This window comes from Plodia interpunctella, chromosome 17 (genome assembly GCF_027563975.2).
Source record: "Plodia interpunctella isolate USDA-ARS_2022_Savannah chromosome 17, ilPloInte3.2, whole genome shotgun sequence".
NCBI lineage: Eukaryota > Metazoa > Arthropoda > Insecta > Lepidoptera > Pyralidae > Plodia > Plodia interpunctella.
In genome coordinates, this window is record NC_071310.1 from 3,770,621 (window position 1) to 3,787,313 (window position 16,693).

The window sequence follows — 16,693 nt, forward strand, 5'->3', positions numbered from 1 at the left end:
AAAAAGTTTTTTTCTTTTAATTTATTTTTTAAGTTTTAGTTATCGCTGACTAGGTTTCTAAATCTATATTTAAATAAAATGACATCACATTATTTTTCGACTTACTCTCAACAAGACCTTTCATTTGATACCCTTATAGAAGTGTATAAAAAATAACTATTCTGCAATCTTGAATGTTCCGCCATATTGGATTTAGAATGACGTCACATTATTTTTCGAGTTACTCTCAACAAGCCCTTTCATTTAATACCCATATTGTAAAAATGCATTAAAAATAACTATTCCGTCATATTGGATGGTCCGCCATATTGGATTTCGAATGATGTTACACAGCTTATCGTGTATTGTCATAACTAAACGTGTATACAAAATTTCAGCTCAATCGGTTGAAGATATCTGCTTCAAAATTGAGTAACAAGTTTCCACCCGAACAAACATATATACATACATACATTGCAAGTTAAATAAAAGCTTTTAAAAACAAACACGTTATAAGAACTATTTAGCAATAATACTATTTTTATGAGACTCAACACCTTGCCTACATTAGCTTCGTATTTCTTCGAAAGGTCGCCATTTCTAAGGCAGCAAAAACATTTCCCAAAAGGGCTTTCTAAATGGCTGGAACATCTGTCCCGCAGGTGGTAAGCAGGTGGCGGCGGATGTTAGCACTATTCAAATATAATGGCGGATTTACACTATCGGGAAACAGTTCGCCGAACTTCAGAGGTTTCGACATTGCTGGTTTTTTTACTTGAGGTAAACAAGCATACAAACTACGCTCTGTAATGTGTCATTTGCGTCGGCGGCGTCGGTCCCTGAGTTCGGCGTTATTGTATACCCGGCATAAAATGCGATACAATAAGCGGCGAAGGAATAGCAGCTACTTAACATTTTCTACCTCGTTTTGTGTTTAGTCGTCGTTTAGTCAATTTTAGTGAGATCGACTGAAAGCACATACATACCATATTAAGTAGCTATGTTTGATTTGTTAGAAACAAATAATTTTCACATGACCAGAACTAGCTATGACATTAACAAATGAAGCTTGAAAGATTTAATAGTCGACAGTGTGTCTCAACCTCAGCAAAAGAGAGCATGGCTCTTAGCGTGCTAAGTAAACCAGTCTTTTCGTCAATGGTAGTCATAAGTCGAAGTTATAGGTAAAGTCATATCGATGGTTAAGTCATAAATTAATATTTTTCATATACTTTCGAATATTCATTGCAAACTCGGCTCAATTACTGCGTAAAGATGCGTGGCGGTTAACTTGCGATGCTGTCTGCGACTGTACGTAGGCCTCTATTTATCAGTGCGTAGTAGCGCCGTTTTATATCGGTCGTAAAACCGCAAGAATACAAAGCGATATAATTCCGTGTGCGGTTTAGTTACCACACGCGACACTAAATAAATATTCCGTGATCGCGATCTTCGTAAAATATGACCGAGATCTTAGATTGCTTCAGCAATAATCTGATCGTAATCATGACCAGTCTTCATGGACTAATTCCGCATATTTTAAAAAATATATGTAGTTACGCCTGAAGTTTTATTTAGCTCTTTCCAGTGGAGCATTTAGGCGTTGTGTATGCGAGTAAATTAAACTTTATAGTACTATACAGTGGTCTTTATTTAATGTGGTAGCTGGGTAGAATACTAACTTTCGTATTGACTGTACCTATCAGTGATATGTCCCGGTAAGAACCGAAAGGTCTTAGGTTCGAATGTGTAATTGTATACCAATCTGACTCATGCATAGAAGACGATAGCAATTGTGTGTCGAATGAATTGCCGTGATGGCCGTGAATTCTGATTTTTTTTTGGAGATTTTATCTCATCTATTCTTAAAACAGTTGACTCAAGGTGTAGTGACGACATTTTCATAAATAAATATAATAATAAAATTGAAAAGAAATCTGGTAGATGTACCTAACGAAAACAAGGAAAAATGCGAGTATTTTTTTATTCAGCTTGGAAACTCTAGCTAGCTGAATAAGCACCACCGGGCACCCACATACCTTCGCAGGTAAAAAGATAATAAACCTTCTCGGAAATGTAAATCGAGGGTCTTCCGGCGGCTTGCGCGAATTTTTTACGATAATAGTGAACCACATTTAATGCGAGAGGCAAGTCTTACATTATATTTTATAGTAGGCAGACAGACGTAATGGAAAGTGATAAGTATAAACAAATAAATTGAGCAATTTTGGCAATTAAAAACATTAATAGACGTGACTTTTTAATTTATTTCAGTTTCAACGTACAATTACTAAATTTTCCTTCCCGTAAAAAAATCACACAGTACATTGTTATGTATGTATGCAATGCATTCGTTTCGGCATCTGTCTGAGCTCGCCGTTAGTGTGGAAGAGCCATAAGTTGCAAATATGTTGCCAAGTTTCCAAGATTTGTTTTTTTGATGGGCTGGCAAATTATAAAAAAAAGAATTATAGGTTATTTAGCGTGATATTTGTGCAGTGCTAGGCCTAAGTTAGTATCTGTTTGTAATTTTAATTTGTACTGGAACGCCTAGGGACAAAGTCGCAGTGAAACTTTAATGAGCGAGGGCCTAAAGAGGGCTCCGCGTAAACTCCACTGCTCCACATACAATGCAGGCTAAAAATAAAACTGGATAGCCACAAACAATCCGCCGAAAGCAAATGCATCCTTGTCTTGCGTACACGAGTGGGCGTGACGTAATGGCGAAGCGAATTGCTGGCGGAAAATTTGAAAATGTCAATTCTATATTCTTTGAATTTAAAACGGTGGTAAAAACTGGATTCATTTTTTAGGGAATGTTATTTATTTAAACAATGGTGGCGTCATTAAGTACACTCTTTTTTTTATCAATAGTCATAATCAAATCAATATGTCTTTGATTTTATGACGGGAAAAACAAACTAGTCACTGCTGTATTCCTAAATGAAATGAAACTAGATACACTTAATTCATGAGAATATTCTCAGCATATAAGTTAAGTATTGTTTCAGAAAATATATAATATTGAGAGTGCAATGAGCAATAGTAAATTATTATTTTAAATTAAGTACCACAGCCTATCATAACTGAAGTTGTGACAAGTTAGGCATAGTTATAGCATTTAAGCTCCAATAGTTAGTATTATGTCTATAATGTTAAAAAGTGTTCATTGGTGCCATTATTGATTTGTCTTTGGGGAACCCAGCACAAGCACCAGATGTGTGATCAGTCGTCTCATACTGGAACCATTTCATCCAAGTATAGTTACTTATAAAAAATAAACCAAACCAATACCTATTGAGCAACTACTTTATATGATATTGCAATTTTAAAAAATAAAGTTAAAAATCATTCAAAATACCTATCTAAAGTTATATTTTAAAGGCAACCTATGTATTTAGATTTTTGCAAGAATAAATCAGGTAAAAATGTAAGTGAATGTCATAATGAAAATCTACAACAAAAAGTCATGGTGTCATGATGCAATGTCAACACCTGACTCCAGTTAGACTTCATTTGTATGTTGTATAACAGAGACAATAGTGTCACTCTAGCAATCATGGATTGCTAGAGTGAAGCAATCATTGGATTGCTAGAGTGAAATGACCAATGAAATATTACCAGATAGCAGAGCTTGCTTGAACTGACAGACAGAGAAAAATGATGATGAGATGATTAAGTAATATATAGTTATTTAATAGGTACATAATTATAAAATCCTGGCCAATAGGACTATATATGTACACAATATATTTCTAAGTCAAAATGATACTATAGAAAGTACAAAAATTTTGTGAAAGTGATTATTCAATATTGTTAAGGCCGTTGTGAAGTTTGTTGTGCTGCTTCTTCTTCACCTGCGCTTTGGATGTCGAAGTTAGACTTAGTAATATTTTGATGTCAATAAGTAATGTATGTCATCGTAAATCAAATAAAGAATTTTTAATATCTTTGTTATAAAACATAACTATGGAGATAATTGTTAGAGTGGCATTGACACTTCAAGTTGAAAAAAGAAATCAAAGAAATTGTTATTTATGTATATTTGAAATTAGATATTTATCAAGACCTAGCTTCCAGCTTTTCGAAGCAATTCTTCCATAGGAGAAATTATTCCACAAAGTGGAATCTAAAGTTTCGAAGCAATTCTTCCATAGGAGAAATTATTCCATATGAGAAATTATTCCAAAAGTTCCAAGGGTAAATTCAAGCCTTTCAGTTCATGTGGCCTAGGCCATGTTAGTTGATGCTTCAGTTGAGTAACTATTCAACAATAGAAATCTAGTAGAAATAGGTATAACTTACCATTAACTACATCATAAATATAAAAAAAAAAAACAAGAAATACAAAAAGCTGTTAATGGATAAATACATACACAAATCAACTCTTTGCTATAAAACTTGCCATTGATCACAGTATTCAGCAGCTAAATAAAGTAATTTACAAAAAATCTGTAATTTTTTGTAAATCTATTTTTTTTAATTAACTGAAACACAGAAATGTAAGGGACATAAGATTTACCTTGAAGTAGGAATTAGCAACAAAAAAAAATCATTTGATCAATATTTATGACAACAATAGTAAATATCCAATTTATATTCTTAATTAAGAACGGAGCCATTTGACTAATAAAAGCAAATTAGTAATTGTTTGTTATTTAACGGAAAATAATGGTAAAATGTAAACAAACAAAAGGTGACATTTAGGGGTACGCATGTAATTACGTGGTAACACAAAGGACACGTTTTCAAGACAATCATTTTAAAAAAAATGTTATTTCTATTCGTTATGTTGATAAAACGACAGTAGACTGCATATTAGTGTAGTCACTAATAGAATTGGGTCAAAAATGCACACAAAAAACAAGCAAGTTCATTACAAAAAACTTACCGTTTTACGACCATGGTAGAATCCGTCTGTTCGTTCGTGGACCCTATGATTTGAACTATTCGTTACAAATGACACTGACGAAGTAAAAAACACCATTAATTTTATCAAGCCACCGTCAACTTAATTTATTAAAATCACACATCGCTAAAAAGCGATAAACGCACTGCTCCTCATTATTCCATAAACCTCGATTATACACTTCACTTTTGGAAACATGAAAAGATATCAAATCTTTATAAAGCACACCTCACTTTCGTCGCAATTAGAAATTTTATATAACAATGCACAACGTTTTATTAATTTCACTGTTTTAGCAGTAATCGCATAAACACAAACTAAAATAAAAATGTGTTTGTGGAAGGAATAGCGTCAACTTCATTCAGCAGCAATCGTAACAAACTAACTTCACGTCGATTCATGTTTGACAATCAGGATTGACAATAATATCAAAATGTTGCCAAATAATTAAAAGATATTAATTTGGTGGTGAAAATATGATGTCCCCAAACTTGTTCTATGTCTGCTAACTCCAAATGAGCAACGACGAGCTGATATTTGGCCTCATCTCCCATACATATATACATACATGCGACGATACAGGTACTGGGCGAACCATAATCTCGGCCTTTGACGCCAAAAAGGAGGAATTCGTTTCTTGAAGGAAAACGTAGCTAACTCTGGAGATTTCCTAGTTGCGTCTTGAGTATCGTCAAAACTACCTTCCGTTGAAGACATTATAGAAGGTTGCTTTTCTCTTCAATGTCACCGCCCGCTACGAACAAGTACGGAATACTTAAAGAACGACTGCTATCAACATACGAAGAATCAGAGTCTAGACAACTGCAGAAACTTCTCGGAGAAATGGAACTTGGTAGCCAAAAACCTGCACAATTATTATGCAGAATGCGTGATTTAGCCCAGGAGCGCGTACCAGACAACACTTTGAAGATCATGTGGTTCAGCCACATACCTCCATCAGTTCGTGCTGTCAACTCAATTAGACGTTCTCGCATCCATGGCGGACAAAATGACTAAGCAAACCCAGGAAGTCCAATCTGTTTGCTCCTGCCAAGCATCGACGTGGTCAGCAACCCAATGAAGAAGATCGACGTACTAGCCAATTGAATCGCCACACTTAAGATGGAAAGATCTGGACCACAAAGTTATTCCAGAAGAAGATATAATAACAGACGTCATTATAATGACTATCGTTCTCGCTCGCGGTCAAGATGAGCAGCTGAGAAGCATCCACTTTGCTATTTTCACCGAAAATTTGGCAAAGATCCTAGCCGCTGTCAGAAGCCCTGCGAATTCAAAAAGATTCGGAAAACTAACATCGACTCTGGCTGCGACAGAATCCGGGGTCAACGAAATAACAAGTTTCCGTCTATTCATCAAAGATCGTATAACGGGACTCAACTTTCTCATCGATATTGGAGCAAATGTATCTGTTCTACCTGCCCGCAAGTTGGATAAGAAACAACATATTCCGACCAACTACCTCTACGCAGCAAACGGTTCGTCGATACCCGCCTACGGTGAACGAATTGTACTGCTCAACCCAACAGCTTCATACAGGTCAGTCAAAATCAAGTTTATTAGTTTATCACCACAACTGACCAAATAACGCAGAACATAATCTAAATTGGTGTTATAATTTTCAGGACCAGTTAACCGCACTTCAGTTTTCTCATGGTCTAAAACTGAAGTCTTCAAAGTTTACTCAAAGGCGACAAAGAGCTGCTAAACTTGAAGCTAAAAATCACACTACACTACATACGCTTTTTTGTGTTTATTTTTTGGATTTGAATAGTTTTTGGGAGGCAGTGGTTAATTGATTATTTTGAAGAAGTGGTGGTCAAAAATAATATACATATCCCAATCCCACAAATAGTGCAATGTGATATCAATAGTGTTCAATAACTATAATAAACGTATCGTGTTTTAGAATGCACTAAATCCTACTTTTTTTCGTTTAAGCTCGCACGACGATTACGAAGAAGGTATTTTAGTCGTAATTTTCAATAACATTGAAAATTGCCGCTTTTTGCCTCCATTGGCAATGTTTGTTAACGCTAGTCTTACCCCAGTTGTATCAGTAGCGCCATCTGCGGAGAGCTTTGCGTAATATCTCCTATATTGATATGGAAGGGTATACGAAATGGTAGGTATAGCAACACTAATGTTCAGCCTTACCAACCTAAGTTTCCATTGGCTTTGCTGTGTCATGATCGAGAAAACCGCGAATTTTGAAAAAGAAGAAAAAATTGGTGGGAATAAACGAAGCAGTGATTAAATTTAAATTGTGAAACAATGACAATAAGAATATATATATATACATACATTGGCTAATAACTCGCAGATTCGCCCGCAGCAAAATGTAACAAATACATTTTACTACTATGTTACTGGGTTTAGTTGTTTCTTAAAATATGTGCGTTAAAAAAATCTCGCAAAATGAAAAGTGAAGTTAGAGAAAAAACTTTTTTTGCATAGAAAAGCCGGCGCTATTAAAAGCTTGACAACCTGTCTTCCTTCCTTGTACATAATATTGACGCCTAATTTGAGAAAATAGGTATCTACATGCTATCTACAATTTCGCATTTTTAATAAGAAGACACATGAAGTATTTGTTGTAATTGTAACTCACCCACCATATGCTTTGTCTTGTGAATGATGAGGACACTAGCGTCTTCAGCTTCAGCGCATCGGCGCCAAAATATATCTTGCAAGAACCCATTAATTCCGTAAAAAGATAGAATTTTAAATCAGACACTAGTTTCGGGATTAATCTACTTTTTAAGATTTTTTTATAAATACGTGCTTGAGTGTTACACGTTAGTCCCATTTTAATACTGACCGTTACTATAAAAACTAAGTATATTAAATAAATTATTTTTTATTTATATATTAATATTTCTTACATTAAGGAATATATTATTTTGACTAGAAGACCGTCAAGTCCAAACACAACTCCTTTTCGAACGGTGTGGAATTTAGCTTTATATGTTGCGTCTCTTTCATTGGACAAACGAACGCCTAAAGGGGCGTTCACAAAGACTCTAATATGTAAACACAACAATGATGGCCAAATATCATTCCACTCATCTCAGAGCATCTTTAGGTCTCTGTCACACTAGCAAAAATACAAATATAAAAATATGGTAAATAAAACATAAAGTAATTGTAAAGTACTAGATATCGTAATAAGTATTATATAGTATATAAGTTGTGAGTATCTATCTAATCTACAGCCTGTTATATATTTTATTTGTAAACCAATTAGTAATATATACATACTTAGTACCTTAAAATAGGTATGTATTTTACTCATATTAGTAGTTACATTCAGCAAATGAAAATTAATTATAATATACTTACCTCTAGATTCTAAAACTTGACTTTTAGTTTCCAAAGTCATGTAGATGAATATAAAAAATAAAATAATCTTAGTGAATTAGGTATGTACTGTGAACATAGCTTAATAAAGTTTCCCGCGCTGCGCATTCGCGATCATGTACGGACAAGTCTGCAACTGTGCATGGCAGACACTAATCGAGTGGATTTTATTTTAACTATCAACTTTTGTTCCGTTCTTAGAACGTAGGGAGGAAAACACACTCCAATTCGGGTTTTAAAATTGTTTGGGGAGCGCAAATTAATATAGTGATAACACTATATTTTTTCTTACACACACATGTAAACAATCTTAACCATACTTACATATTGGAAATAAATTAAATATTAGATTTATTAATAAAACATTTATTCACCACAAAAGTCATTTCCTGAAAAGTCACTTTAATTTATATTGTTATAAATCACAAAAAGACATAGTAAGATTGTTTTACTAAGACTTGTAAAAATAAAATAGGTATGTTTAACACATGGGTGACATTTACATGAAACAAAACGTCAAAAGCAATACCTACATTTTTATACAGATCGGTGATCTTTTAGGGGGAGACAGACAAAGTTACGAGGCATTGACGGCTATCTTTAGCTATGATAAGCATGTCAATACAATATAGAGAATGTGCTCCCAATTTCGTCAATACGATAGGTACTTATCACACGATATATCAACTGTGTTGTGACTGTGTGTGTGATGTGTAGGGTGCCACCTTTTTTGAGAATAAATAGCGTATATGTGTATGTATATTTCAAAATACAGTAAAGTGATAGAGGCCCTCATATGTAGATGATTGATCCTTGATTCGTTAATCTTGGCACTCACCATTTTAGACTTAGTTACGTTTAAAATCGGACAAGATTTTAGTTAGGTGTGGCGCCAACTATATTCTAATTAAATAAATTTAATAACATAGACAAAACTAGTATATAATTATTTTAGTTAAAAATTTTCTACATATAATATGTAGTAGGCTATCGGCAAAAATATATTACGTTTCTATATATTACAGTAAGGTGGCAACCCTAGCATGACTCCACTTCTGTTATGCGTGTTCGGACATGATCGTCGTTCCGTGCATTGTCGCGATTAGATGATGTAATTTATACAATATTATAAAGACATAAAGATGTTTCTTTATATATATTTTGCAAGGTGATCCTTATTGTATTGTTTACCATATTTTGCAAAAGTACATCTTAGTTGGCGGAAAATTTTTATTTTCTATACTATGAGACCTAATGATTATGTCTATGATTTACCTGTTATTCATAAAAAGTAATGTTTTGTCACTTTACTGTACATACATGTACGTTCACACACACGTACATTATTTGACACTGACGAACGAAGCAAAAAACGTGGTTAGAATAAGTATACCAAAGTGATTTAAAATCTATGGTCACACACAACAACATGTTTTGCTTTTGCGAATGTATTATCGCTGTAGAATATTGAAAATAAAAAAGATTATTACTTAGCAAACATATACTTTTTTATTTAGGTAGGTAATTTAATATAAGAAAATAAAAATACATTAAGTATCTATGTACTTAATTACACTTAGGTAAATAGCTCAACTCATGGACATAGTAGAAATATTACGGCCACAAAGTGCGGCTACCTCTAGGTTTAACCGGCTAGAGTTAGGTGCAGCCGGCCGGCTAAACCTAAGTTTAACCGAATTCCGAATTTTAGCTGTAACAGATACTCATGTTTCTGCTAAATCAGCAAGTTCGAGCCAACAAGACAGTAATCAGTTGGATTTTTTACGGAAAAGCCGATCGAAACATAGCCAAAAGAATAGCTTCCTTATATATTAAACAATAAAGGCGGCCTTATCGAAAGTTAACGTTATTATAATAAACGATTAACTTTCGAGATAATAAGTTATTAGTTTGATAAAACGCAGATTCAAAAGGAACATAAAAATATCTAGTAAGTCGAGTGCAGATAAACTTGATCCCGCTGTGGTAGGTTCATCTGTGCCTGATGTTCATTTATTGTATATGTACTAACAGTAATAAAGTTATATGCTATGAATTATATTTTAAAGACAAAGTGTTTTTACAACAATACAGCCGAACTTACTATCCAGTAGATAATAGTATTAAACAATGTGATATAGGTTAGATATAGTTTAAACAATTTGCCTTTTAATATCAAGACTAATTACATTTTTACAAAAGTATATTATGTACTCATTTTCGCTTCTCAATGAAGTTAAAAATAATCTAATTCAAATCTGTCTTCTTATATGAGTTTGAATTTCCATAATATATATTTGATCCATAATATATAGTGAAACTTTAGCAACAGTTGATTTTATATACATTTTCTGTCGTATGATAAGTATATAGGAATTCATCTTTAAAATGTGTTAGGCCACTTCCCAGTATTTTTGGTGTAATCCTCACAGAATATACATATATAGCTCTACTACCCTCCTACACCTATATAGTATAAAACGCCGAACTACCATACACAAATAATTTTTTAATTATCTACAATGTCTAAATAATCTAATTTCATTCGTAGAACGTTTATCATTGCCTAATTGGACATAATTTAAGTGTTGATTCATTACTAAGCAACTTGTTTCGACGCGATCTCGCAAACTATGATAACTAAACTATCTATAGCTGGTTTCTTGATTATACAATACAATACAAATGTTCTTTATTGCCAAAAGAGATTACAAGTAATGCTAATGTTTTGTATAAAAAGATCTAATACAATAACCTATTTATAGTTGTTTAATCTTAGGCAATTCAAACTTTAACAATAGCATATGTCAAAAATAAACGCTTTGTATGTATCTTATAACATTTGTTCATTATTTTTCACTATACATATACCCTCATGATTATATAAAAATATAAAGAATGATAAATCATATTATAGTGAATAATAACAAATAAAAGTTTTAACAATTCTAACAGTGGAATACAGATTATTGTAGACCAAGAGCCCTCGAAAGCTACGATAAAAAAAAAAAACATGAAAATAAAAGCAGAAAATTGCATTATGCCTATCTAGATGAGAAAGAACGATTTGCAATCATGGGGTCACGTCATTATTCCAAACTTCTCTCAACTTGTATTTTTACAATGATCATCATAATCGTTTAATTTAAGCGAGGGGCTTTTGTTACTTATTTTAGATATTTTAGTATTTATATTTTCTTCGGAATTTTATTCGAAAATGTTATACTTTGTAGTCTATGACGAAGAAGTAGCTTTCGCTAACTCAAGATCAATTTCCAAGCATACAGAGCACACAAGGATTTTGTATAACTTCAAAACTTTCATATCAACAACCTTTACTACTCGATCTAAATTCATAAATATACACACAGAATCGACTAAAACGCATCTACATGCTATATTTCTACTACTGTTTTTTTACCTCATTTATCTTATATACAAAGAAACAAAAAAAGTGAAAAATAACTTAAATAAATAACAAATCAGTCTAACACACAGGTTCCTGTAATCTTCTCTAATACATACCCGTTCAAAGAATAAACCTCTTATTCATGAAAAAGTTAAAAAAAGTCTCGAACTGTCAATGTCAAATATGTAAAGTGTGTTGGTGACAAACATATTCCTTAACTTTTTTATGAATTACAGGTAAACATATTCAATACATGTATTTACCGAGCATCATCTAGATTTACATAGTATCACATAATCGTATTACCACTTTTTTCTTAAGATTTTATGTGACTATCTAAACAGGCCTCTGATAGTGATAAGGCAAAGAGAAGATCTTACCAGCTGTGAGGAAGAAGAGGAAACTAGTTTTCACTACATGGCAGAATTTTCCCTAAATGCTGCCAAAAATGAGATCATCGCCTCAGATATATCTGAAGTGTTTTTAGCGACATAAAATTAGAGGAGTTATTGAAATCTATGACACTGGAAGTTAGTTTTTCAATGTAGGGGACCAGTTAACCCATACCCCAAAAAAAGGGTCACAGAATTTATACATATCGTATGTGTAGTATATAATTTCCAGTCAAAACTCGACGTTTTGCAGCTGGACGGCAACCAGTCACATTGTGATTATAACATCACGTCCACATTATGATTGGCTGCGTCCGGCTACGAAAAGTAAACACAATAAAATCTTCGACTGAGAAAAATAAAGACACAATAATCAATCTAATTAAAACTATACACATTTTAAAATTAAAATTATATACATTTTGTTCATGCATGAAAAACGCGTATTAGAATACATGAGAGAGGACATGGGGAGTCTAATCTTTTGTCCCTCATGGTGTGTCTTTATCTTTATAAAGAGAACCTTTACTGATCTGCCGTGCCGGGTAGGCGTATAAGTTTTATGTCGTGTAGCTAAGTTTCCCTCGCGTATATATTCTTCTATACATCTTATTTATTTTTTCTCACAACTGAAAAGTCTAAATCAACATGTTAAGACTCGGCTCCATTGCGCCATCGTCCTCCATTGCGTTGACATCCATCGACAGATCAATGTAGAACAACACAGAAATTGTTTAAAACTAATGTAAAATAACGGAGCTCATCGGAGCGGCAACGCGCTGTGTTGTCGCAACGGAGGACGATGGAGCGATTGGGTCTCACTAAAATGATATTTGATCAGTATTCCTCATAGCCATAATAATCGTCATCATCTCCCGCTCCGTTCTGCAACATGGCCGCCAAGGACTCGTATCCAGTGTCTGTTGGTTCCACTTCCACGTCTTCGTCGTAATCTTCTGCTGTTTCTGTAGAAATCAGTTTTATTAATTACGCCAATTACTATGTTTTTGTTCAGATTAAAGTACATTAGGACTATATATATTATTGCCCGTTTAATGTAGCTGACATTTCAACGGCAGTCGTTATGAGTTCTGTGTGAAAGATCATAAACAAGATTTGACTAAAATATTTATTCGCAATAGGTTACCGTTAGCCGGTGTAGAGGGCGCGGGTGTGGCGGGTGTGGCGGGTGTGGCGGGTGTGGCGGGTGCGCGGGGCGCGGGGGAGGGCGGGGCGGCCGGCATCTTCTTCTTGCGCTTGCGCGGCACTGGCGACTGCGGCACCGCTGGCGCCGGCGTCGGCGGCTTACTGAAACCAGATTTATTGATAATATTATCATTATACTAGCTGTTAATATACTAAGTGTTCCCCGCAGTTATCATTCGCTGTAACACTACTTTATAAAGCGCCATTGACTACCAGACTGTTAGGCCAAATCCTACAGGAATCGCGATACTTTCGGGATGTGAGTATACCCTATGTGTGAGCCTAAAGAAGTAACAAATATACAAACTTGTTAAATCTGTGAATAAAATGTATTTCTTCGGAGTTTATTTATAAAAGCATTTTCCGGTATTACAGTTGTTTCTGTAAACCACTTGCTTGTTTGCCATCCTATACCCTAAAAAAAACAGCATAACAAATTAACACAGATAAGACAAAGATTAGATTAGACTCACGTATCAGCGACCGTGTCTCTTGCAGGCGTGGCCGGCGTCGGCGCAGGAGTCCCAGGTTGGTCCAAACTCTTTAATATATCATAATTAATTTTAGCACTGATTTTCTTTTCCGCTAGCATCTTCTCTATGGCTTCCCCGGCGGTCGCAGCGTTGCAAGCGACCTTCTTCTTGTACGAGCCGCGGAGTTTCTTCTTTTTGTCTTTGGATTCGTCTTTCTCTTTCGCGCGGAGCTCTTCTTTTACTGTTAATAATAAAAGTATTATATTATACATAATTCACAAGCTGTTTACGCGCGTCATGCCAGATTATTAATTTCTCGGACCAAAATTCTTGTGTTGTGTGTGTGTGTGCCAATTAAGTTGTGTTTACAAAGTTTTTTGGTTGATTTATGAAAAATTAGCCTATGTTTTAACAATACCAATTTTTTATTTAGACAAAAAGGCCCACTTTTCGGCTAATGCCTTTCTGAACTTTTATTACGATAATGTTCATTAAACTTTATGTTCATTAAACTTTTTTTTTCATTCTGTTTTGATGTTATGTGTTGAACAAAATGGAGACGTCATAGTTTTTGAAATTTCCGACTTAAAGCCAGTACTCACTTTTCTGTTCCTTCAAGTACCCAGCATTGATCTTATGCCACAGTATAGTTTTATGCTTGGCCTCCTCCTCAGTCATGATGAGGCTGCTGATGTAGTCCTCGTCTCTGTCGCTGAGCAAGAGCTCGTCTGCGGCCAGGTCCTTGCTGAACTGCTGTTTGGGCTCCGGCTTTAGGAATTTGTCCTTGTCTGATTTATCCTCGGCCTGACCCAGGCCTATTACTGCTAGGTCTGGAGCTGGAAGTCACGAATCCATATTTATATACTGTTCTTATTGTTATAATAGCTGTTATATTATTAATAAAATAAGATTTTAACAAAAATTTAATTTTTTATACAAGCTTTTATTGTTGTCAGAGAGATCTTATTGCATTCATTGTGTGACAAAAAATCATGTCCGTGCAGCAGACCTTTGAGGTGTTCCCACGTCTGGAGCCGTTCCTGGGTGCACCACAAGTTCATGCTTATCATAATAACGCATTGTCTCGTCATCCAAACTATATGTGTGTACAAAGTTTCAGCTCAATTTCTTGAAGATATCTCATATTTGCCTCAAACTTGAGTTGCAAGATTCCACCTGAGACGTAGGGACATAGGGACATAGCGACATACATAGTTTACATTGCAAGTTAAATAAAAGCTTTAAAATATGAGTCACTTTTGTCGCTATGTCTCGGATGGAATCGTGTGATTATCGATACGTATTATTTAGTTTTAATAAAATAAAACAGATACCTAATCCTTTCTCCAACTTCAGCCGCTCGGAAGTTCCCAACGCCGTGTCCTTCACGCTATCACTAGCGATCTCACCGATCAGGCTCAGCGTGTCTTCTGCGGCGAACCGAGACGCGTCCGCGAATTCGGGGTCATTGTGCTCTTCTGACAATAACAAACGACAATAAAATAATCTGACAATAAAAGGTGCGGGTTCATTATATTTACGGCAATTAATTTTGATAACCTCGGTGGCGCAGTGGTAAAGTTCTTGCTCTGAACCGAGAGGTCCTGGATTCGATCCCCGGTCGGGTCATGATGGAAAATAATCTTTTTCTGATTGATCCGGGTCTTGCATGTTTATATATATATGTATTTCTTATAAAATATAGTATCTATTTATTTATTTATTTGGTACACAAAACAGTTTTACGACAAGTAATATAAAAATAAACAATAGAAACATGGCCAGTTGCAAAACCAAAAACAAGTGTACTCAGCATGATTAACTTAAGTGTCGACAAGTAAATAATATATAAACAAATAGGAGGTGAGTACTTACATAGTAACAATGTGAGGACAAAAAATTTGGAGCATAAATAAAAAAATACATAATCTTAGATAAAACAAAACTGTAAAAGTATATAAAATAAAACAATTATAATGAGTGGGTGATTGTGACAGCAACCTACAGATATGGTTTTTGAAGCTATTTGATGACAAGCAAAAGATATCAGGTACCTGCTCAGAGTTATATTTGACATGTAAAAGATTGTATTTTCGGCAAATTCTGAGAATCTGATTATGAGACGAAACTTTATTATTACACGCGGGTATGATGAAGGGGGTAATGATGCGAACTGATCTAGTCGGGACTCTGATATTTATATTCGGAATTTGAAAAAACTAAGACGCTGGTCATAGCTACTTAGCTGTCGCTTAAGGCCCCGTCGCGCTGAAAGTAAGCGAAGGAAACGTCTTTGAATGGATTCAATTAAATCAATAGAGACCGCGTATTGTGGACCTAACTTGAGGATGGAGAATGGATCACCTGAGTCTCTTTTCGCGATTTCAGGGTTACTCTTATACGAAAAGTAATTCAGTATCATGGACATGGAATTAAAGTCACCCTGTATAGACTGAACCTTTCTATCCTGATATTCCCACGACAGCGAACCCGGGTCGCATCTAGTTAATAAATTGCTTGTATTGGATGTCTTTTTGCATCAATAATTTATCTATTCAAATATTAGTGTTAGTTTTTTCAAAGCTCCTAAAATAGGTGCCCAAAAATACCTAAATGCTATTATGTCCGTGTATCAGATTTTATCGGAATAGGTAGATATTTCAGTCAAGAATATTTTGCGTGATTGAGTGCCAAACATTCCCATTCCTCACTGACAGACATAATTTTCATATTTATAACATTAGTTGGATATTATATAATTTCGAGTATATAATTTCGAGTTCTAAGCGACATAAATGATATACCTACCATTAAAATCCATTTGATTAGTTAAGTATTTCCTTTACCTTTTAATGACTAATATATGGATATTCTTAGTTCTATTTACGATCTATTAACTATTATTATAACTTTACTACTTGCGTCACTTCAAAGGAACCTATCG

The 16,693-nt window shown here is 34.5% G+C and overlaps 2 protein-coding genes across 3 annotated transcripts in view; both read right to left on the reverse strand.

The window, feature by feature from the left end:
- Pli (Pellino) overlaps positions 1-7,755 on the reverse strand; it is a 62,782-nt gene extending 55,027 nt beyond the window's left edge. The window contains exon 1 of one of the 2 annotated variants that reach the window (XM_053758048.2): positions 7,525-7,755. In XM_053758048.2, coding sequence (XP_053614023.1) covers positions 7,525-7,718 — 194 coding nt within the window. In that variant the 5' untranslated portion in view covers positions 7,719-7,755. Of the gene's footprint in view, positions 1-4,870; positions 5,270-7,524 lie in introns of those variants that run through there. The other variant, XM_053758050.1, reaches the window with a different exon arrangement.
- A 2,003-nt stretch (positions 7,756-9,758) lies between these two features.
- The window catches only part of Brf (Brf RNA polymerase III subunit), a 33,698-nt gene continuing 26,763 nt past the window's right edge, over positions 9,759-16,693 (reverse strand). Inside the window, exons 7-11 of the mRNA XM_053758135.2 lie at positions 15,084-15,227; positions 14,352-14,585; positions 13,750-13,990; positions 13,218-13,378; positions 9,759-13,035 (exon numbers count right to left, since the gene is read on the reverse strand). Coding sequence (XP_053614110.1) covers positions 12,908-13,035; positions 13,218-13,378; positions 13,750-13,990; positions 14,352-14,585; positions 15,084-15,227 — 908 coding nt within the window. The 3' untranslated portion in view covers positions 9,759-12,907. The remainder of the gene's footprint in view (positions 13,036-13,217; positions 13,379-13,749; positions 13,991-14,351; positions 14,586-15,083; positions 15,228-16,693) is intronic.